Source organism: Melanotaenia boesemani, chromosome 10 (genome assembly GCF_017639745.1).
Source record: "Melanotaenia boesemani isolate fMelBoe1 chromosome 10, fMelBoe1.pri, whole genome shotgun sequence".
NCBI lineage: Eukaryota > Metazoa > Chordata > Actinopteri > Atheriniformes > Melanotaeniidae > Melanotaenia > Melanotaenia boesemani.
The window spans coordinates 6,910,314-6,932,597 of record NC_055691.1 but is presented as its reverse complement, the minus strand read 5'-3'; the positions used below and the strand labels follow the sequence as shown (position 1 = coordinate 6,932,597).

General features: G+C 36.1%; 1 protein-coding gene across 1 annotated transcript in view; it reads left to right on the top strand.

The window, feature by feature from the left end:
- Window positions 1–22,284, top strand: part of fa2h (fatty acid 2-hydroxylase) — a 50,909-nt gene extending 28,625 nt beyond the window's left edge. The window contains exons 2-7 of the mRNA XM_041996353.1: window positions 8,648–8,773; window positions 16,379–16,521; window positions 16,990–17,090; window positions 17,207–17,379; window positions 19,563–19,815; window positions 19,917–22,284. Coding sequence (XP_041852287.1) covers window positions 8,648–8,773; window positions 16,379–16,521; window positions 16,990–17,090; window positions 17,207–17,379; window positions 19,563–19,815; window positions 19,917–19,984 — 864 coding nt within the window. The 3' untranslated portion in view covers window positions 19,985–22,284. The remainder of the gene's footprint in view (window positions 1–8,647; window positions 8,774–16,378; window positions 16,522–16,989; window positions 17,091–17,206; window positions 17,380–19,562; window positions 19,816–19,916) is intronic.

Genomic DNA, 22,284 nt, shown 5'->3' with positions numbered 1-22,284 from the left:
TGGTGATGTTTTTAAGATGATAAGATTCTGCCTTTGTAACATGTCTAATGTGTGGAATAAAATCCACCTTAGTCAAAAAGGACACCTTACACACTGAGCAGAATTAAAGTTTTTTAATTTTGGTAAAAGGATCTTTGTCTTGTCATCAGGACTGATAATTTAAATGTTAGTTTTGTCCTGTTTAAGTTTTAGGAAATTCTTTACCATCAAAGACTTATATTTAAAATACAGTTCAAAAGGACGTTATCTGACTCTAGCTCACCAGGAGACACGATGATGTAAAGCTGCGTATCATCAGCATAGCTGTGAAAATCAATGCTATTCCTCATGAGGACATCCTCATGTAGAGGCATGTACAGATTAAAAAGCAGTGGGCCTAAAAAGTATCCTTGGGCAACCCCACATTTGCTTTCAAGGATTATTGTGGAGCATGTATCCATACTTTGGAAAAATTTTCCATCTATGAGATGGGAGTAAAACCATTTTAACAATGGATCAGATTTTGGCATTTCAAGACAAAGTGGCCACTGCAGAGACTTCTTTGCCTCTGCTGGATCCACAGCCATGTTCTGCTCTTGACAAAAGGGCCTATGATCAACTCGGAAATTTTAATGTCCAACCTAATTTTTTGGGTGTTTGTGCGACTAACTGTCTAGTAATCTCTTCTTTGGAGTCAAACAAACCAGAATGAGGACTGCTTTCTTCTTCTTTGCTGCAAAAACATTTCTTAGATGATGTTGAAGAGAAACCCATCTGTAACGTGTTGTCAGATTCTGACTTTGAACTAGCTTTGTCCCCTTTTGTCTACAAATGTGTGTGTTGTTAACTTTTCTTTTGTATAAACTGCAAAGGCTCAAACATAACTGTGTTTTTAACTCACATGTCTTCTAAAAAGCCTAAATGTCCCCATGAAATAGTTTATTGCTCTTTCCTCAGCAAACTAAAGTTTCATCTTATGTGTAATTTGTATCTCTTCTTGATCGTCGGCCTCCTTCATTTTTCTGCTTGTTTTTAGTCCAGCATTTAAGGTCTTTTTAGATGGATTATTACCTCTGTTAGAGATTGAATTTTTTCTGCTTTAATGTGGTTCAAGTGCAGGAAATCGGGTTTTCAATTAATTCATGAATTTATTAAATGTAAAAATTACAATTCATAACAATACCTTATCAAGCACTTCTTAAATTTTAAATTGAAAACTGTACTTTTTAATGCCTTTTCTATCGGACAGGTGACATTTATAGATTTGTTTTAGATTTATATTTTAAACTTGAGATATACAGTATCATTAGCATCAACTAACAGCCATTAATGCTGCATAAATCAGCTCTACTGTGAAGGCATTTAAGTGTTAAAATATGAAATCTATTCTAGTAACACAACATGGAATGAGATCATTTTGTTTCTGTGCTTCTTTATAAGATTTTTACCAGTGTTGCAGTGTGAAAAAGGAGTTATTTAACAGATTTAAAGATTTGTCATGAAATCATTTACTTGTTCATGCTTGGTGGATAAAATAGTGGTGGTTTCTACATGCCGGCTTACTTAGCTGACCACAGACAGTTGTACTTGTCACGGTAGCATTTTGTAAAGCCAAATTCAAAAGATGGCACAAAAGGTTGGGTTGTTCGTCTTTAGGTCTGCGATTTTCCTCAAAGCTGGTTTTAGCATCATTGGTGTTGGTGATCAAAGTCTGAATCTGAAATGGAAAAATCCCCCCTCACCCAAAACCACTTGACGTGTTTCAGACCAAATAATTGTTGCTCTAAACACAGTGAAAGGAAGATATGGTTTCAGTGCCCCCCTTTGTGTGTGTGTGTGTGTGTGTGTGTGTGTGTGTGTGTGTGTGTGTGTGTGTGTGTTTTAAAAATCTAAGTTAAGGAGGTCACTTACAAAGAAAATGTTTGTGTGGTTCAGGTCGATGACGAGTTTATGGTTCCACTTTAATGGAAAAACCTGCATGCCTCATATTCAGAACAGAATTATTTTGAGCTACGGTCTTTGTTGGTCCACCAGATTGAATATTGTTTGAAACAATTTTAAATATAAGACATAAAAAAGCACAGATGTGCTTTGCGGCTATTGTGTGAAGTATGGGTTTATTGTCAGGCAGCAGGTCTGGATATGTTTCTACGTCACACGTGATTGAATTTAAAGCTCTGATCACATCCACATACACTATATTTTTAATGTTTTTTTAGTTTTTTTTCACAAGGGGAAGAGAAGCTACATTATTAATATTTTGGTCTTTATTTCACCATTGGTCATGTTTTATGATTTTCAAAGGTGAAGAAATTTAATTACAAATGAAATTGCACAATGAGGTTGTTGCAGAACAGCTTCCTGCTTTGGTTATTCCTGGTCAGGTGCACAGATACAATAAAACTTTTAACACTTTCTACTCTTTACACTGCATTATAAGCCCAAAGATAATAATAATAAAAGAAGAATCTGCCTACATTTCAAAATAAACATGGTCAATTACGGAAACTTTACCTGTGAGGATACATATCGACAGAAATGGGTTCTGTGAACTGCCAGCTGATGCAGTCAATGGTGGATTCAGCTCCTTTAATGGCTTAACTATTCGGTTTCTTATCTTAAAATGTAAACGTTACATTTTGTATAGTTAAAAATTAATCTAATTAAAACCTTCAGCATTTAATGTTTTCAAGCAAATGACACTAAAGAGAGTAATCATTGTGCCATTTTGTCTACGAAGGCATTTCTGAAGAAATAAAGGGACAATAAAAAGGCTAATTAACTTATCTTGTCTTTTTTTTAGGTTGCAGCATTTCAAGAACAGAAACAACTTTTTTTTATGGCTCAATAAATGTCTAATCAAATTTGCCGTAGCCCCCCCAAAAATTTCTTTTCAGCATAGAAATGATCGTCTAATTAGTTTTTATTTATTTAGTTTTAATTTTAAGTCAGTGCGATGCCATTAAATTAAAAGAATCAAGTCCGCTTAGAGAGAAGGCAAGTTTTCAATACTTTTAACAGCTATTTATGTTTAAGCATACAGATTTTAATACAGCATTGTTGCAGAAAGTCATCCAACTGTACAAGTGTGTAGTTCAAGTTCCAGTGTGTTATTTTTAGTGGAATCTATTGTCTGTCTTTTTTTTTTATCAATGTAGAATTCTATCAATAAGATGATGCCCTTCTGGCCTATTTGCTACTGTATGTTGCATGGACAAACTACTGCAGTGGTCTATAGGGGACATAAGGTGTAATTTGGGGATAGATAGGTTTTTCATTTGACTGCAGTTTATCCCATTAGATGTCACAGCATCCAACACTTGACCCTTAAGACCAAAACAAGGGTTGAAATCTGAGGTCTCAACATTACTGGTGGGATCTTTAAGATCTTTAAGAATTAACCTCTGCTGAGAACAAAACTTGCGTCATGTTTATTTTATGCTCAGTAATCCACATGACAGTAATCAGATGATTTTTTTATGTTCCTCTTCTTACAACCGTTCTTCTCAACGGTGTCATGCTGAATCATCAAACACGCAAATACACAGACAAATATGTGCAGTTTTCACTGTATTTCATTAAAATCAGCAGACTGACTAAAAATACCGGCGGTTAGCTAATATATTGTCATGTTCCTGTGAGAGTAGAATTGGAGAATCACAAAGCTGTACATTAAAGTTGTGATTATTTCCTAAATAATTTGTTGGAATATGGAGTGTATTTGAAGGTGGATTGATAACAGCTTTAATTTTATGAGTGGAATATCAATACTCACTAAGGTTTTCCTATTTGACATGTAATTAGGGCTGGTTATCGCCACAAATTTCCTGTAATTTAATTTCTGTTTGATTCACATTTGATTTGATAAAATTTAATTTGATACAGATTCTTTTAGGCAAGACAAGTTTATTTGTTTAGCACATTTCATGTACAAGATAATTCAATGTGCTTTGAAGTAAAATTGTAATAAAATCATAAAATGAAATGATTAAAAGCAAGATAAGTTGAAAGTTACCGTGCAGATTTCATGCATAGGTGCATGAGAAAACACTGTTTTAACCTGTATTTAGAGATATTTACACAATATTAAAGACATTCTCAGACAATTGTTTTCATGAAACACTGAGCCCGTTTTTATGACCATTAAAATCAGATATCTGGAAGTAATCAGATTTCTGTAATCTGATATAACACGCACTTCTGAAATACAATATTTAAAAGATTGTTGTTTACATTTACCAGTCCATTATCTGATTTATTTTTGAGTACGTTTGTGTGTGGTGATGTCACTTCCTGTTATTTTCAAAACAACCGGCGTTTGTTGGTCTTGGCGTGAGCCGCTAATGTGAGAGGTAATAGGCAGATAAATAGTTTACAGGTGAATGTAACCCTATGGTGAATGAAAAAGTAAGCTTTAATTTGTTCTTGTATTAAAGGCGAATCTTTTGATAAAGTTTCTATTATTTATGTGAACCATTAAATTTTTTTTATTTTCGCTTGTTTTAAAGTAAAACATGTTTATTAGAATGCACAAAAAGTCCTTTTATACTTAAACAACATATCTTGCAGATTAACAGTTTTTGTAAACAATGAAAAATAAAAAGTAAAATTTACTCACAATATAAAAATTTGTGTCACATAGAAAAAAATGAACGTATTTAGTAAGTATTAAGTATAAAGGTCCATTTTAAATACTACAGAATTATTACTGTTATCTAGCTCAGTGCTTCCCAACCTATTTTTCTTGAGGACCCCCTTCATGCAAATACTTAAAAGCCATGGACCCCCTGCCCCACCCTGTACTGAAACCATTCTCAGTTTTATGCTTTTAAAAGTGAGATTCTCACCCTAAATAATGTATTCTGGCTGAGTCCTGTCCTTCCATAAAGCCTAAGTTAAAATAACATATAACGCTACTTTTTCCCCACAATGTGTAGACAATCACATTAGCTCTGAATGTTCAAAGCCTTGGGGGGTCCTGGACCACAGGTTGGAAACCAGTGATCTATCCTAAATTAAGTAAAGTGTTTTTATATGATAATTTTTTATTTAATCATGTATTCTTTCTCATAATAGCACGTTTGGCATTTGTAATAAAACAACTTGAAAACTGGTTCAAAGTTCAGAGTCATCATGGTGGTTTTAGCTCTGATGTTAGGCTTACCTTCATAAACACTTGTGTTAGAAGGCAACGCTTCCTCCTAACCAAGATGGTAGCTGTGTTGACAAAATGCTCCGATAATCAGCAGCAGTTAAGGGGGCATTTTTGTCTATATATCTATGGCAACACACGTTTCACCTGGATCAATAATCAGATGTCACTGAACACCGTTATCCTTGTAGTTACCACAGTAATAAACACAACCCTGTTATCTAAAGCCCAGTTAGATTACATGGGTTGTGCACGTCTTTAATTCTTTAATTCTTTAGTAGCAGATTTTTTTATCTTGACCAGTCACTGTACCGGCCAGCACTGCATCTAAACAGGATTTAGGAGCAACATACTTGTCTCTGCCAGGTGTTCCCACATGAACCATTCTAATGAAAACCTGGTGGCGATATTTACATCTCGATTTTGCCCACATCCCTTAAATGCACCACACCTGCAGAGTTCATTGATGACGCAGTGCCAAGTCACGTTTGTCAGACCGTAAAGTGGTACGAGGCAAAGCTTGTTAAACATCGCACAACTCGCAGGCTCACGTAGGCCATGGCTGCTGCTGAGACAGAGGGTGTGCCGGGTTATTACTTTCAGCCGTATAAAGTTGTGTCACCGCTTGTTTTTTCTGGGTGTGAAAATATTAACTTCAAATTTTTAAAAATAAAAGTAGCTATAATTCTTAATTTTTTTTTATGTCTAAATATAAAACAGTTCAGAAGCAGGCCAATAACTTGCTATATTTTTATCTTTTTCTTACTTAATAGATATGGTTTGAGTTTGTGTTAGGAGGTTGTTCTCTTCAGGTGGTCAGGATTACTACACAGATGTGGAAGTGTACACATATGAACATTTAAAATAACTTCACGATCTTAAAACATCACTATGACCATAATGTGAAATACTGTATTTTTTAGTTTCAGATACCTGGGATTAAATATTTCATGATTTTGTAGATCCATTGTGATTTGTAAGTTGCAATGCAGTGCTGTATGTGGCTCCTGAACTAAAATGAGTTGGACATTCCTGTTCTAAATGAACTCTTGTAGAAAATCTGGACGGTTTCCAGCAGAAGCTCTGGCAGAGTAGAAGATTTAGTTCTGATTCCATTTTCCAAACCCAAATAGTAGCTAGTACACGGTCTCCAGTTGTCAGATGTTATATTGTGGATAATTAAGGTTATTTAAGGATAAGGTTATGTGGGTAATGAAGGTATTTAGGAAGACTATGATCCTTTTGTTCATGTTTAAACCTCCTTTTTCTGCACATTCATATGTAAATCTGCATCATATATTTTAATGCAGTTAATGATCTGTAATATGAATGCATTCAGCCTTTCTGGGTAAATTATTGTAAATGACAGAATATTATCTCTTTAAACAGAATGAACGTACACAAGCAGACAAATAATATATTAAAATAAATTAAATCAGTTTAACCATTGAGGTGAGTTAAACATTTTCCATCATTCTGAACCAGATAAGTTTCTTTAAGTGGAGGTGGGCAGTGTTGTCTCAGGCCATGCTGCAGATGAGAACTGATAACATTTATTTAGTCCCATTTACCAGACATTACAGTGACTCAACAACAAAGCTATTCTTTTACAAAGGCCAAGACACTTTAATGGATTTCTCTGTTTTTTCTCTGTTTTTTTGTCTTTTTTCTTTTTAACATTGTGATGATGGGGCATCGGAACTGTAGGTGTTAAGTTGCCAAGATGATGTCAGCAACAAACGTAACCTTGTGTACATGTCTCACACCAGCTAGGTTGATAAATATTTAACCGGACTGTCAGAATGAAAGGATGTGCGGCAGCAGCCGTTCGCAGTTTGCCTGATGAGCCCCTGAATTAAAAAGGGAATACAGTTGAAGGAATATTCAACAGTTTTCTATACAAATTTAGGTTTGTTGTAATTTTATCTGAAGATAATCCACCCAACATTTGCTACATGTGGAACTAGAAACACTCAGAGTGTAAACCTCGGCCAAGGCAATGCCATTTTTTATTTGCTAATGATTGTGGGCATTATTTTTTAGTTAGAAGCTGTAATGGCAAAATTATCCCCATAGTAAAGAATCCTTTCAAAAATTCCTGAATCCATGCGGTGATCCGGATCACCCCCAAAATCTAATCACTTGTTCATTATCCCATTTTTGGGATTTCCTGAAACTTTCTTCAAAATCCATTCATAACTTTTTGAGTCATGTCGCTAGCAGACAGACAGAAAGACAAACCAGCATTGCCGAATACATGACCTCCTCCTTGGTGGAGGTAATTATAAGCTGGTTAATGAAGGTGACCTTTAAAATAATGATGAAAAAAATATTAAAACTGGTTAATCTTATGGCAAAAAATAGGTAACTATTCCCTTTTAGTTCAAGGCTAAACTCAAGTGAAACACGATGGCTGGAAATATCTGCGTTCTCTTCTGTTTTACTACAAACCTTTATCTATTCTTTTTCACTATTTCTGCCTTTTGTTTTAGGTTGTAAATAGTTTCAGTTCAGACTTGTGCCTCATTTCAGTCAGTGAGAAACATCAATCCATTAAACTTTAACTACTGTGACATCTGTTTTTTGCTAATAGTAATATGATATAATGACAATGCAAAAAAATTCTTATGTTTGTCTTTGATAGAAAATTAAGTGAGATTTTCATCATAGATCACAGTCACTGCCATAAAATATTTAAATGTAAACAGGCCCCGTACAAAACGTATGCTTGTCTGTGAGATAATCATAAACTTCAAAACTAACCAGGAAACAGTAATATCTTTTCCATGTTCACAGTGATGGACAGTATCATTTATCACTTATTTATTCCCACATGGTCACATTTACAGCTGCAGATCATGTTGTTTGTCTTTGATCAAGATTTTATGCTGTGTGTCATCTCATTGTAGAAAATTTGGAGTCCGTCTTTTCAGGCGTAAAATCACGTGTATAATACATTTTTTTTAAAGCTGGTCTGGATGTTCATGTTGCTGAATATTTGTGTAACTGTGGACAAATGACACCAATCCTGCTGATCTGCTTTGTGTATCTGTGGGATGGATCAAAATCATTCAGCCACCACACACACAAGTGGCTGCAGCAACAGTTTTACAGGATTATCTCACCGCTTTAAAGGCAACTCTGTGCTGCAGCTTTTGCAAAATTCACATGAAAAAATGTGTGAAAAATGAAAACGGGGAAGCCTGATGTAGATGTTCAGGTTGGAGGTTGTAAATGTGTTACATGTCACAAGCAGCAATGAGCAGTAAAACATGGTGATAGTGCTTTTATATCCAGGAAAGGAGAGCGAAGGACAGAGAGGCCAGAATCTGCAAATAGACAGACAATAGACCGTGTGACTCATCATAAACACTTTGTTCTTTTTCCTCAATCTATAGATTATTTGAAAGACATTATGTTGACATATCAAAAGCAAGGTAGCCATCATAACATTTACCTTTCTAAACATCTGTTCCTAAAAAATCACTTGTGTTTTTCTTATTTACCCCCATTCAGACCCTGAGAGAGAGGAGGAAAGCCAGAGAAGAGACAGAAGGAATGACAGCAGAAAAGACAAAGAAAGTGGAAGAAGAAGAGGAAAACTCCCCATTCAACAAATGCAGCTCTGTGGATTTGGACAAGGTGCGTCTACCTGGTTTTTAAATCACATGCGACAAGTATATTTCTGCATCCAACCCATCTGTGTGTGTTTGTTAAAATTGCACATGGTTTAGTCTTGTAGACAAGAACGTGGCAACAAGAGAAGCATGTGTGTAAATATTGGTGAACAACCAGCAGGTTATTCACCCTGCCTGCTTCTGAAACTGGTTGTCTGTGTGCAAACTCTGGAGTTCTCACAGTCAGAAAAGAGCAAATGCAAACATGCAAAAAACACACTGAGTAATAAGTGTGTAAACAATAACATTACAAAACACTTTACACTAACTCCAAAGTGGTAACCCTAAATATTCCCTCAGAAAAGAGCTAAACTGAGATCTTCTTGTTGAAAAAAGTCAGTCTGATGTTATAAAAATCTCTAAATTCATGCCCACACTGGCAGATTCATTCGTTTAAATTGTGCTCATGTGGTTGTGCAACTTGTGTTTTCTCAGAAACTAGAGCATAGCAGCTTCTTACCTAGCACAGTCTGAGAATGACAGCTTCAACCAGTCTGTCTTGCTCTTTCTGTCTCCAGGCAACAATGTACTGAATAAGATGTCCTGCTAGTGACTTTCCATGTCGTCAACTACACTTCAGCAGCACCTCATAAAGCTTGTAAACACATCATGCCTTGCAGCATGTCTGCCTTTAACACTGAACTCACTCGTCGGTTTGATCAATTTACACAATATTGTAAATCCTCATTCCCAGACACACCCCTTTACAAAGCACCAGTGTGTGGTTTGGTTTCAGCAACGGTGCCCATGTGATAAGTTTATGAAGTGTTTGTGTGCAGAACTGTGCAAACGTTTTTCATTTTTTTCTTACAAACTTTTAAAGTGGTGTGGAGTAATGGTTCCCAGCCAATATTCTTTGAGGACCCCCTTCATGCAACTACCAATAGGAAGCGAACCCCAGCCCCATGCTGAAACCATGCTTCACTTTATACTTTCATTATTAAGCTTATCACCATAAATGATGCATTCTGGCTGAGTTCTTTCCTGTCCTTTTAATAGGGACGAATCATCTGCAATGTGGTGTTTCTCAGACATGTTTCATTAATGAAATTGTGCAGAAAAAATCAAGGTTACCTGGACAGATGTGGACTACTCCACTATCATAGCTCCACCATCTCACTGACCTCACTAAACCACTTTTTGACCTTGTTTCAAAAGTTTTCAGGCTCCCAAAACTCTAGTGCCATGTGAACAAAGGTATTCTTCAGGTACTCACGTTTTTCTTTAGACGGTATCTGTTTGTTTTTTTGTTTTGTCAGAGTGCAGTAAGGCAATTTTTACCCAACACTCGGAATATGTGTTTTCACGCATGCAGGTTACCCACCCCTCTTGATCCATTTCTTTAGCTGCTTCTATAGAAATGGGGAAGGTAACACAGTTTGACAGACAGAAAATAGTATTTCAGCAGCAACAAGTGATTTCCAAAGAGCTGTTAGCTAAATACTTGGCTTATCTCAGCTTGGTGTGCAGTGTCTTTAAAGTAGTTGAAGAAACCGTATAAGTGGAGGACAAGAAAAGAAGTGTTAGGTCTAAAATACTATCTACAAGTCCATCTACTATCTAGGATTTGAAAGTGATATCCTTGAGAAAGAGGAAAAACTCCAACTAAGACCTGACACATGAGCTCAGTGATGCATCTGGACCTTCGTCTGATCTCTTTTTTTTTTTTTATTCTCGTCTGACCCATCTACTGTTGGCTGAAGTCTCATCAGAAATGCTTTGAAGACTATTTAAAAAACAACAGAGGGCTTAACAAAGAGGGTTCAGACTGTGTTGAAGAATAAAGCTGCTCAGACCAAATAATCACGTTCAATGTTATTGGAATTGTACAAACTCTGTTATTGTCTTAAACACTGTATTTCCATTAATATTTTCAGTAAATTCAATAAATCAGTGCACCTATTTGTTTTTTTTTTGGTATTATATAAAGAAGGAGGAGTGGCTTAAGACTTTTGCACAGCACTACAAGTGCGGTTGTATAACCACTGCACATGGGATGTCGTACCTGCTTGTTAATTGTAAAAAAATTTAGTTCCGAGTGATCTCTAGAAGCTCTCAAAGTATTAAACTGGCTGAACGTGTGTGATGGAGAGATGGTGTGACTTGGCACACCTTGTTGGACCTCTGTGACACTCAGGAATGTAGCACGTCTTCAAACATGCACAGTCTATTTCTCCTTGTGTCTTCTTTCACCTGTTAATGTCTGAAACTGAAAGCAGAATCTTCGTTTTAATGCAGGCAAACATCACCTTTTCTATTTTAAATGACTGCTGGTATTCTGTTAAAATGTTTTTTTTTTAAGTTGTAAATTGTTCTCGAGATATGATCATAACCTCTTCAACAAATGTTTTTTTTTACCTGCATGTTGCAAAATAATCTGCCTCCATGCTTTTGCTAACCACATGACAGAAACTTTGTCACTTCTTTTTTCTGCCTAGTGAGAGGTTTTCTCTCAGTCTGAAAACAAATGAAGAGCTGACTTGATGAGCAGGTGCTGCACATCACTGGACTTTCCTGCCTGACATATTGTTAAACAGGAATACCACAGATTTCCTGAATAGCTGGCAATAACACAAAAGGAGGAAACTGACCTCTGAACAGTTTCTTTCTGATTGTTTTCTCAGTTTCAGCTTGAAAGCAACAATACTTTGGTTGAGGAAGTCTCTCATTAACTACTTGTTAACCCTTAAAACTCTGGCAGTTTATCGACACCCCCAAGCACCATCATTTATATTCCAAACCGTTTCTCAGTCATGTGGAACTGTGGGGGAAATGATGATAGATAGCTTACCCTTTAGGTGATCAGCAGAAGTAACTGTAAGTAGCAAAGTCGCTATTTATCTGTCTATGTATTCATCGACACATTTATTTGGCATAATTCAACTGAGGCTGTCCTGAAAAAAACAATGTCTGTATGTTGACTGTGCTTAAAAGGGTTGAGCTTCTACATGCAGTTTTGCATAAAAATAAAGATGAAACAAGAGTAGCAAAAAAAAACAAAAACAAAAATTCTCAGATACTAATCGATTCTAAAATTTAATATCTAGTTAGATATTAATTAGCACGGGTATCGATACTTAAATGTCACTTTGGTATCTGCTGGTTCGTGGGAAAAAACCAAACAAACAAACAAACATAAAAAAAAAAACAGCTGTTGCTATATATATATATATATATATATATATATATATATATATAAAGTCAGTGTAATTAGCAAGTTTTTAGACCTCTTTAAAAGAAAAAACTTTAAAGAAAAAAGAAAAGCGGCGACTAGCAACCAATTTGGAGACTTTTTCTGGTGTTATTGGAAACTTTGAAAGTGATGTGAAAACACTTATTGTTTACAATTCTCGCAGAATCTCGCAGATTATACCGCAGGCCCCTCCCCTCCCCCGTCCTCCTCATCTTCAAGCTGCAGGAAGAGCAGCAGATTAGACGTTGTCTTCTGCTCCATAACCAACCTGAAAATGAACTGCACAAAGCTGCTACTGGCTGATCAAACCCTGGCTTCCAGTCAGATATTAATGCCTTTTAATGTAGACTGTTTACAAAAACATTTAAAAAGCTAATCTTTTTTATGTTTTTTAATTAATCTAATTTAAAAAGTAGATAGTCTTGATTAGTTTGTTTGTTCTATTTACTTGCTCTCGTCTGATATTTTTTGTACCACAGTGAGCAAACTGCCTGACAACACTGTTAGACTGTATGAAGACTATCTCTGCACAAATGGAGCTTCAAAATTATGCATTTATTTTAAGCTGTTAATGTATTTTCTTATATTTATTAATATATTTTTGTTGTATTGCTTATTTTCTGTTGTTTATTTTGTGGTGTTCTGACTTTGATTAAAGGAATAATAATTTTATTTCTATAGGATCAAAAATAGTATTATTGAGCACCATCCTTAGAATCAGTATCAAGTTTGAAATTTTAATATATTGACAACCCTACTCTGCACAAACTAAGATTTTAAAAATATTACATTGTTAATGTCTTTTTTGTTAATACATTTTTTAAATCTATTTTTGTTGTATTGTTTGGATTGTGTGATTTTTGTGGTGCTTTGATTTTGATTAAAATTATACATTTTCCCCCCTCTATAGTATCAAAAATAGTATCGAGTGTCAAGCATCATTCTTAGTATCTATATTGAGTTTAAAATTTTTGCATCGTGACAACCTTAGTTTAAAAAGCTGAAAACTTTTCAAATGCTGTAACAGAAATGTTAAATGTCTTTTAAATAAAGTTTGTTTTGATTTAATGTTGGCAAAAAGTGTTAAGTCAGGACAATAGATGGTGAAAAAGTAGTACATCACAACTATTTTGGTTAATTTGCTTCTTTCGCTCATTAATATGATTGGATAAAAGAGGAGACTAAATTTTCTTTATGTTAACTTACAAGAATAAATTGTTGCCAATGCATTAAATCATTAAAATATTAAGAGGGTTTCAGTAATCTGAAACAAAAGGGACAAGCAGAAAGGCAGGAAAAATGTTTGTTTTCTCTTCAGGGTGTGCTGCATTTAAAAACAGACATGATTTAATGTGGTGGAAATCAATGCACATGTTTAGAAAAGCCCCAAAATGTACTGAAAACGTGTGTACATATATCAAAATCCAGAAATATACCACCTTTTCTTAGTCTGAGCTAATTTAAAATGGTAAAGTAAAAAACGGTCCGAGCATTCAGCTTGTCATCAGCACGCATTTAAAATAAACACAACCAAAAGACAGCATCTGTGGCAGTATGAGTGACTTCATCAGCTCTATTAATGCTCAAGTATAGAAACAGGTTGCAGATAATGCAAGTTTAGGGGTGTTTTAATTTATTTCACCGTGGACAAAAACCCAGTTCTACATGTTGTGTAATAGCATGACTGTGTAATAAGAGTTTAGCTGTTAAACTGATCTGGCTGTATTCCAGTCCTACCATTCACTGAAACACCGTTTGGGAGTGTTTAAAAATAAAACCCCTCCCACAAACTGTTGTTCAATGGAAATAATGGTAATCAATTTCACTTTTCAACAAGCTGGTTTAGTCAGGTCAGAAGTGTTTCCAGTGTCACAAATTGTCCCAACTCTTTTGAAATCTGTTGCTGACAATAACAAAAGAAGAAAGTCAATTCATCATTTATTTTTTAGTATCAGTAAAACATTTATCTGAGCTCTTATCAGTGTTTTTTGAGACGTGAAAATGACTCAGTGGGACATGTGAGAGTGTGAAGTTCACACGCTCTGCATGAGACTCACAGCCTGGGGTTAAATCAGCCTTTGTGAGAAATAAATGAAACATTTAAAAGAGATGTCAGTAGTTACAGTTGCATTGTGGGTAGTGAAGGTTTAGAAAGTTTGGAATAAAGAAGAAGGCATGATTCTCCTTTCCAACTTTCATCCTTTCCAAGGGACCGCTGCGAATCAGACTGCGCTTAACGGTGCAGCACAACACTTACGCTTTTGAACCAGAGCAGGAAAAAAAAAAAGAAAAGAAAGAAAGAAAAAGTTTTTATGATTATCATTTTGTCCCCTGGGTTTCTGACCCTACTGAAACATGATTATTGTTCTTCAACATTAAGTTGCTAAATGAGTAAATGTCCTGAGTGGATGATGGATGTTGTGGCTCCGTACTGCAGGGTGAATATCTCTTAAAGCCTGGAGTGATTACAACAAGCTGCCTTCACGTGCTGAACTGTCAGTGTGACTAAATGCATTTACATGATACTTGCTGTAAAGATGAAGATGTAAATTACAAGAGATATCTTTGGTAATTTGACTCTAAATAAGGACACGTGAAGCATATATTATCACGTGGACAGTAACTTCTAATTTCTTGCAACGACGAGCCAGACGTAGCACCCTAAAATCTGACTTGCCCCTCAGATGCCACCCCGAGAACAGACAATAAAATTATAACACCGCTGAACGTTACATGAGTAAGTCTCAGATGGCCAAGTGCAAGTGAATGCAGCATGTAATGTACTTCTATATGTTGCTCTGCATCAACATTTCATACAGCATCATCTCACCGGATGCCTACGTGGGTGATAGTAGTGGTCTGCCCAACTTGTTAATACTTAAAGGGGTAGTGCACCCAAATATATGTTTTTTGAGCTGTAAACAACACAGAATTACTTAATTATGATAAAAATTACATATACTGTTTATAAAATTAGTATTTCTTTAGTTTATTTGTGGGTAAAAAATAGCTCATAACTCCCTTTACAGGGTAAAACCAAGTTATGTTTTTCGTGACATAGAGAGGTTATCTACGTCACGAGAAAATTTTAAAAACCCCACAGCCCCCTCCCTCCAGATGCAGATAGATGGGTCCTCGCCTAGCAGGCATAGAAAACCACACCCACCAACGCATATGAAGGGATGTGAGCTGAGCTGTTTGTCTGTCAATCATTTCTACCTGTGCATCCCATCCCGCCCATTCTCCGCTCCCTGACCACCCCACACCTCCCACAGCAACCCGTGTAGTGTAGTGTAGGCATTTTTCAAATTCAGTAATGGGTGGAGTTACGCAAAAAGTAGGGGGTGTATTTAAAAGTCATAAAACCACCAGATAATACAACATTAGACAGCTATTAATGCTGGAAATATTGGAGATTTGGCTGAAAGTACATATTGTTTTCATTAGCAGTGAAGTGTAAATGTTTGTGTAGCAGTAATTAAAGACATAAAATGCAAGATCATCATAAATAAACTGTTGATTAAAAAGACATACATATATATATCATTAGCTGTTTGCATTTACAAATGTAGATTTTTATATTAGGTGAACATCTTAAGTAGTGATTATTTCATTATTTGCTAAAATCTTGACCAGTTTTTTGCCGCCCTTTTTCCTGCCTCGCCCATCCGTCAAAAATTTTTCTAGACCCACCCCTGATCCCTTGTAATCAGTCTGAAGCTAGGCCAAGTGGCTGTGCCCCAGTATAAGCATAACTTATAAATAATGTCAGTAAGTTAAATGTCAAAGATTTGACATCATGAGATACTTGAAAGATAAAACTGTAAAGCAGAAACATGACCAACGTGATGACTTTCTGCTGAAATGTCGTGGTTTATCTGGTTAATTCTCAGCTCATGTTTTCCTCATAAGCAAATTTTGTCATAAGTTGTGACTCAGGATCAGTTTTTCAACCCTAATTTATAAAAACAAAATTCTGATATGACCAAACTGACCTCAGATCAATGAAAAAATACACTGCAGAGTCTTTGTTGTTCAGGCTCAAAAGCAGCGTGACTCACGTGTGGCAGCTTGTAAAGAGCTTATAAAAGCTGCTGTCTCTGGCCTTTGGACTCAACGAAAAGCTTTCATTATCACAGTAATTAAGATTGCTCAGGTTAACCTGTAAAATTACATGCACGTAACAAATTCATTCTACATAATATTTCTGTTTTGACCGGTTACTTGTTGGCATTTTTGTTTTGGTTCCTTAATCTCTGCTGCCACCTGCTGGAGACAAAACTATTACCAGTTTCTGTGCAAAGTGCTTGTTTCATATCAGTTTCTGCATTAAGTGAACAAGCTAATCAGATTTTTTAATTGTTTGTGTTTCTCCAGGATTTGGTCGACTGGCGGAAACCCCTGGCGTGGCAGGTGGGTCACCTCGGAGAGAAATACGATGCCTGGGTTCATCAGCCGGTCGACAGACCAATCAGATTGTTTGGAAACCCATTCATGGAGGCCAGCACCAAAACTTCCTGGTGAGAAAGGATTGTCTTTGTACTTTGGATTGGAAAGGAAAATTAGGATATAGTTTAGCAAAAATTTGGTAATCGGGTAAAAACATGGTGAACATTAACTTTTGCAGGCTAAGCTATCAGATTTTTACACACCCTTTCTTGGTTCTCACTCCACAAAGTGTGTAATGTGTTGCATGTATGTCCAGAGGCTACAACTCCTCAGGCTTTTTTTTCTACAAGTCATCTTTCTGTCAAGCTACTGTTAATGACAGCTGAAGCTTAAAAAAACTTAGGCAAGGCAAATTTATTTCATGTACAAGACAATTCAAAGTGCTTAAATAAAAATTGTGAAATGGTAAAAAAACTACCCAAAATGAAAATGTATCCAAAAACTGACACACAGTAAAAACTAACACACATCAGTGCATTTTAAGGTAATGTCAGATATCTATGAGTGTGATTGTGACTTACTCTGCTCCCTTGCTACAGGTACTGGGTACTGGTGGTGTGGCTCCCTGTTGTCTTTTATTTCAGCTGGAGTTGCTACACCACCCTGGCACAGGGCACCACGAGGGTGGTCCTCAGCTCAAGTAAACACACCTGCACACAACACACACAAACCAAACAACCAATCATTATTTTTGTCGTCATGGTTGCATCCAGTCAGCATGAGTCCGTATCAGTATCTGCATGTGTGTGTTTCCAGACTTCTCCATCCCGATCCATAAGTACATGTTCCCAGTGCTCTTCATGCTAGGCTGGTTCTTGTGGTCCTTCATTGAATACTGCATCCATCGCTTCGTCTTCCACATGAAACCACCAGCTCATAACTACTACCTCATCACCCTTCACTTCCTACTGCACGGCCAGCACCACAAGGTACCACCACAGGGCCGCTGAGATCACAGCTCGTATGTGAGGTTATATTTGTATTTCTAGAAGCTCTCATTTCTCTAAATGAGTCATAGGAAAATTTGCTTTGTTAGGAGGTTTTTAAACCACCAATACGACACCCAAGTGCTTTCATGTTGATCTCTGGAGATTTCCAACATCACTTTTACAGCCCAGACTGGCAGAATATTACATGCACAGAAACACATCACAGCCTATTTTAATGCATCTCTTTTTGAGCAGCACAGAGAAAAGTTGTGCGATCTGGTCATGTTTTTAGTTTAAACCATGAGCAACAATTTCAGTCGCATCTTTTGAAATATCAACTAGTTTCAGCTATGAATTGATTTAATGTATTTTGTAGGGTGCAATGTAGCATGAATGATAAAGTAAGTAAAACCTTTAAAGGGTAAAAAAAGTTTATATGGTAATTTAAAAAGCCACATAATAACCTATCTTAATTTACTAGGACTCCAAAACTTTTCAAACAGACCTTATGGTAGTAGATATATGCTCTTTTCAGTGTGTATGCTATTTTCCAACCGATCCACAAGGTCTGTTTGAATTCATTTTTTTATCTAAATATTTAACCTTAATTTTACCAGACAAAACATGCAAAACATTATTTATGTTGGTCTGGCAGGTGCCAGAGAACATTTAAACATACAAAATGCAACCTATCATGGACAAAAATTGCATTTAGTGTCTTCTAGTAATTTTCCTTTTCACCAAATTTATCCCCTTTAGCCAGATTGGATTCTCTGATGGGCTGGTTTTGGCCCCCAGGCCGTACGTTTGACACCCTTGTGTTACTGTAGATACTTTAAAATGCAACCTGTAAAATTCCTAAAAAGAGCAGATTAACTGCAAAAATTGTTGCCAGTCTCAGCTCAATAACACACTAGATTCACTTATTGAACGTCAATGTTTTGAAATCTTTTAAATTCTGGTCTGAAACTCAAAGCAACCTTTGAAAACAGAAACAGTTTTATTAATAATGATGAAAACCTGCTGCTACAACCTGAAAATGAGATTAAAGTTGACATGAAAACAGTTGGAATTTGTTTCCTGTGAAACTGAAGAGAGGAAGCTCTTCATGATTTGCTTGAGCAGGTCCTATTAAAACCTGAAAAAGCATTAACCCTTTATTTACTTGCTGATTTTTGATGCCCAATAAAGGGTTAAACTGAAAGAAAAACCTGCAGGATGAGTCAGCAACATTTTCTGATCATTCTCTACATTACGAACGCTTAAATACCAGAAAGAACTTCTACAAAAGGCAAAATCTCACTTTATGCAAATAATTATTTCACTGGACTCAAGCAATTCCAAACATCCATTACAAAAATTGAAATAATAAAAAAAAAAAAATTATGTATATATATATATATATATATATATATATATAACAGATATCACAACACAAAAATGACAATTAACAAGACAAGATGAGACAAGACAGACAAAAATCAGTTAACAAGAAAATGTAAATATTAAAAGGAGAAAAACTATTAATGAAATGATGAAAAAAAATCCATGTAAAGACATGGAAAAAAGAAAGAAAAAATTAATAAGACCGAACACCTAGACATAGTGTAAATGAAACTCTACTCAGTCAGTAAAATGAACCAGTATGAAATACAAGTTTAAGGGAAGAAATAAACAAGAATAACAGAAATGATGATATTTACAACCAAAACTAAATTAAATTTGTATTTGTTATAATAATAATGTCAACAAACAATGAGGAAATAAATATTATGTAAATAAGAAGAAAAGAAAATATATCTATACATATTAAATATAAAAAAAACAAATAAAATATGTATTTAGACCTAAATGCCATCAGTGCCCATTATTTTCTAGCTGCTGATTGCTTTAGACACCACAGTTCCTGAGTCAAAACTTTTTTTGTTTTCATTTCTTTTTTGGCTGCTGAACTCGATGAGACATGTTTCAAAGATGTTTTTAATCGTCTCTGAAACCACACAAAAAATCTTCCCTCCAGCTTGTAGAGACACAAACCGAACAGTGAAGCATGAAAAGAAAGTCCAGTCCTTTTAGTCTGAAGGTCCAAATAATCATCCGCCCACAACTTGTTACCTGTACAGCCTTTTTTTTCTTTTCTTTTCTTTTTTTAAATAAAAAAAAGTATGATTTTTCTTCTGCAGTCTCCGTTTGACGGCTCCAGGTTGGTCTTCCCTCCCGGCCTGGCCTCCATAGTGGTGGGACTTTTCTATTTAATCCTCAGCAGCATACTTCCAGAGACCATTGCAGTCGGCATGTTCGTTGGAGGGCTGTGCGGCTACGTCGTGTACGATATGATCCATTACTACCTTCACTACGGGTCACCAAAAAGAGGATCTTATCTGTACGGCCTAAAGGCGTACCACGTCAAACACCACTTTGAGCACCAGAGAGCAGGTGAGCAGTTTGATGAAAAACACAGTTACAGAAAATCTTTGATTTACGTGTTTTTTTTTTCTGTTTTATTTATATGATGTGATTTTTATTTATATCTGCAGGTTTTGGAATCACCACCACGTTCTGGGACCACCCCTTCAACACAGCCATCCCCGATGAAGAATTTTAATATGTAAAAGGCTCTGAGGGACCGTAGGACAGCCACCCTCCTTAGGAACCAGCCCCCGTATTATAACCACCCTGGCTTCTTTAGTTCGGTCTTTGCACCAGTAGCACAAAACAAAGAGGACTGTGTGGTACCTGATTCATCCACACTTTCCACAACACATTAACCATTAATATTTCCCTCACCTCATGATATTTCCACACCTTGATAGTTTCTGACAGTTTTAAGGCATTTTGTGCCATTTTTAATCACAAACCTGACGCTTCACTTCAAGCCAAACTTCATTGTTTCATTTAATTTAACTAAATTTATTTTAAAGCTGCAGAGCTCATCAAACATGCCAAAGAAATATAAACATCACTAAGCTTTCTAATACGAATGGATGTCAGAGAGGGAAAAGAAAGTGATAGATGGTGGGTGAATGTGGAGAGGAAGGTGTGTGTGAGCATCTTAGAGAACCCCACCCCACCCCACCCCACTGCAACTTTCCAGGTGAAGCATCTCAGGAAATATGTTCATCTCTCCTTCACTCTTTCTTACAGCTTTAATGTAAGAATGTTCATCCCTTTTACTACCGCATGTTCCCTCCCCTTCGTTTTATCTCTCTGTTGTTAACTTTTGAAATAGCTGTGAACAGAAAGCATTTGGTTTCGGATATTTGGATGTGTTAGGAAGCATCCACAGCCCAGCTTTTAACTTATTGATTACAAACACGCCTGCAGGAGAGATTTTACTGTAGGGTGCTCACCAGATGTAAATCAGAGATCTAAATGTTTGGAGCCAATGTGCATATATTATATTTTTGAAAGTTGTTTTGATATTTTGCCTCATTTGTGATTCAAATGTAAAAAAAAAAAAAAAGTTAGATTTTGTACAGAAGAGGAGATTCTTTAATTGCACGAGCTTTACGTCATCAGAAAGGGGATGATGGAAAATGGATACTGTAAAGAGGGGAGTTGTCATGGTGACAGAGGGACAGGGCTACAGGCATGAAGCCGGGCAGTTACGCCTCTTGCTGTGGGGATCTCAGGTTCAAATATCACAAGAAATTTTACTGTCTGAACTGTTGACTGTAAACAAATTATGGCTGAAGCTGATCAGCTGTTTGTTTAGGGTCATTTGCAATATTTGACGCCATCTGGAACCAAAAGTGACCTTATTTGGCAAGATGTTGGAGTTAAATTTCATGTTTGATGACTCCTACTTGTGAGGAAACACATTACTGACGTAGTTATTTTCAATTGGGACCTTTGAAAATGTCCAGGAGCCAGCTAGCTGATGTTATTGCACATTTATGCTCTTCAGCATTAGATTTACATCTGACAGCAGTCGGCTGCAGTCTGCGTTCTTCAGAAGTATTTTTCCATGTTAAGAGTCCCACCTTTTGGGTCCTTTGACCCTGCAGATCCCTGCAGAGGATGACGATGAAGCATTTGACTCGACAGCAAGAGGTTGTGACAGCGACCAGCTGATCCTCGGCATGTCGCCTCCAGACACCTGACAAGATGGCCGATAACTGAAGCAGAACAAACTTATCTCAAATATTTTAAATATACTGTTCTAACGAAAAATTATTTCATCAGTTTTCTAGCTTCAAAGAAAGATTTCTGCTTACCTCATGCACATTTATTTTTCATTTTTATATGCCTACATGTAAAATAATACATATTTTTAGATTTTAAACCAAAACACAGTTAAGACTTGATTTTATTCCCTTCTTTTATACAACTGCAGCACAGCAATAATAAAAAAATGTTTTTATTTAAACTTTGAGAGGGCTGTGTGACTCGAAGTGTGTAAGCAGAGGATTTTCAGGGATGAGCTGTAACCAATTCAGCAGCAAAATGTGTAATTTTGTCTACAGATGTCTGTTAAAGTGAAACCACTAGGCTGCAGAAAAGAAAAGGGTAAAAAAAAAAGAAAGAGAAAGAACCAAAAGAAAAGAAAGACAAATATTTCTAACGTCATAATTCTGGAGATGATGGTGACCAAACTAATGACAACGATAAGTGTAATGATGCGATGCGATTGTGACTGCTGCTTAGCAACATGAGATGATTCCACCTGTTGGAATATAAGACTTAACAATCTTATTTATGTGTATTTATGTGATAAACACGGAAAAAGCAGCATGTAAGCTTTGATTCTCACATGTCAACTTTCCCCTTGTGCTAAATACTGCATCAGAGAAAATAATTTTTCCTAAATCTGTTTACTTTAATGTCTTAAAACTTGTATTTTGGAATTTTAAATTTCTATGCAAATGCAAGCTTGTTTGTAAATAAATGTCTGTATATTTCTGA